The sequence below is a fragment of the Haplochromis burtoni genome, unplaced genomic scaffold (genome assembly GCF_018398535.1).
Source record: "Haplochromis burtoni strain Fernald_Lab_line unplaced genomic scaffold, NCSU_Asbu1 Contig_8, whole genome shotgun sequence".
In the NCBI taxonomy this organism is placed as follows: domain Eukaryota; kingdom Metazoa; phylum Chordata; class Actinopteri; order Cichliformes; family Cichlidae; genus Haplochromis; species Haplochromis burtoni.
Genome location: NW_024582369.1, coordinates 379,492 through 381,588, shown reverse-complemented (window position 1 = coordinate 381,588; position 2,097 = coordinate 379,492). Strand labels below are relative to the sequence as shown.

Genomic DNA, 2,097 nt, shown 5'->3' with positions numbered 1-2,097 from the left:
CAAGACTGCTCCACAAAACCAAACCACATTTATAAAAAATTTAAAAAAAAACAAACAGAACTTTCTCCACGATTTCTACAGTAGAGAGACTCATTTCAAAGGCTGGGTATGGCTCACTCTCAGTGTGTCTTCCTGGCTAGAAAAGTCTTCATAAAGGCCCCCGCTGAGCTCAGAGGAGTTCAGCAGCAACTCGTTGTCAGCCATGGCGAGAAGAACTTTATTGATGTCTAAAAGGTAGTCAGATGGAGTCAGCGAAGGAGCAGTGCTACGCCCCACTGCAGACATCTCCTACAAGACAGATGAGAAGAATTAAGTGGCACACTAGGTATTTAAAGTACTTATTCGTTGTTACAGCAACCAAATTAAATGAACCACAAAAAGAAAGAGGGTGGATGAATAATAACACTATTTAAGGATAAATGCGTATAATAACCATAAAAGTCTAAATACAGTGTAAATTAAATAAAAAATATTGATATTACAAAAGAAAACAGGAAGCTAAGAAGACCTTTGGCTACACTGAGAGCTGATATTATAATAGTACAGATCTAAATGAGAGCAAATCAGAAACAACTACACTTAATGTAACTAGAGGGGCAAAAAAAAAAAAACACTAAAAGATGAGAATCAAACTCTAATACAGAACTCAAATCCACTGAAAAACTACAGCACTCTCTGACAAAGAGGAAAAACAGTGTAAATGTGATGCCAGCTGACACTCCCTGCTTTTAGCCCTCTACTGGATGATCATCAGGTCACAGAGGCGATGCAGCACCCTCTCCATGATGGTTGGCAGTTTAAGCTGAATTATTCTCTTAGAGCTATCCTTCCTATTCACTTTGCTGGTCTCACTGGTTCTGATGCTGCTACCTCAACCGACTTTAAGCAAAGAAAGTTAAACTTGACTCGTAAATGAGCTGCAGCATCATGAGGCACACGCATTAAGCCCTCCCTATAGTTTCTCATCAAGGACTCCAAAGTATTTATTCCTCCCCTTTCTTAGATGTGTATGCTTGCATTCGTCTCTCACCTCAGCTGTAAACTCAGCTGTCTCCTCTCTGAAGGTGTGAGAAGACGACGTTTGCACGGAGACTTCGGCTCGCCTGATTTGCAGCACCTTAAGCTCCTGAGACAAGCAGACACAAACACACACTTTCAGTGTACTGCATCGGCACACAGCAGAAAACACAATATAAGAATATCCCGTGTTTTTCTAGGAGAGGAAAAAGAAAAACTCTACAGAGGACACATGATATGCATCTCACCCTGTGAGCAGAGTATTGACTTTGCAGCCGGAGCAACAGAAGTCTCAGCTCCTCCCTCTGGCCCTCATCTGAAGTTTGCTGCAGCAGTTCTTCTCCTCTTCTCAGCAAGTCCTCCACACTGGCTTTTTCCTCATCCATCTGGTACAGAGAGACACAGGGTAAAAGGGCAAACTGAGCATTCAAGAGTTCAAAAGTTATGCGAATAGTTATCCCCTCCCAACAGTCCTCGATGGATCTTAAATCAAGCATCTTCTATTCAATAAACATGAAGAAAACATTTATACCACCATCTGACATAAACTCTGCCTCTTTAGAAGCCTGAGCAACATGTTGCCTGTTTAGCTAAGTATACACCACTCAGGAAATACTGTTTAAAACACAGCAAGAACTCCCTGACTGGCACAGTGACCTTGCTTGTGATTGGTCTTTTTTCATCAGTCAGTTTGTTTAACATCATAAACTGTGATAAGTCAGACTGAATTCCAGGACTATTAAGCCAATCAAACCTCATCTTATCAAGTGAGAGCTTTACATTACACAATCTGCAGCCTGGCATATTCAGAACATTTCACTGAAATTTCAGAATAACCTGGGTGAGTACTCTGTGTGCTCCAATTCCTCCTGAGAACTGATAGACATGGTAAACATTTGACCAGGCAATAGACGGAGTCTTCTTTCCTCTGTACAGTAGTTGAAGCTACTTTTCTATTACCATTACTATCACAATCAGTACTGCTACTTTTAAATAAATGGACCTTATTTAATAATATTAAAAGAAAAAGTCTAACTGAAAGGTAATTCTCTGTACCTTATCATCATCCAAGGTGTTTAC

At 40.4% G+C, this 2,097-nt stretch overlaps 1 protein-coding gene across 1 annotated transcript in view; it reads right to left on the bottom strand.

The window, feature by feature from the left end:
• The window catches only part of utrn (utrophin), a gene marked incomplete in the record, with an annotated part of 177,892 nt that overhangs the window by 134,575 nt on the left and 41,220 nt on the right, over positions 1–2,097 (bottom strand). The window contains 4 exon segments of the mRNA XM_042225838.1: positions 118–288; positions 1,031–1,126; positions 1,266–1,403; positions 2,074–2,097. Of these exon segments, the coding sequence (XP_042081772.1) occupies positions 118–288; positions 1,031–1,126; positions 1,266–1,403; positions 2,074–2,097 (429 nt within the window).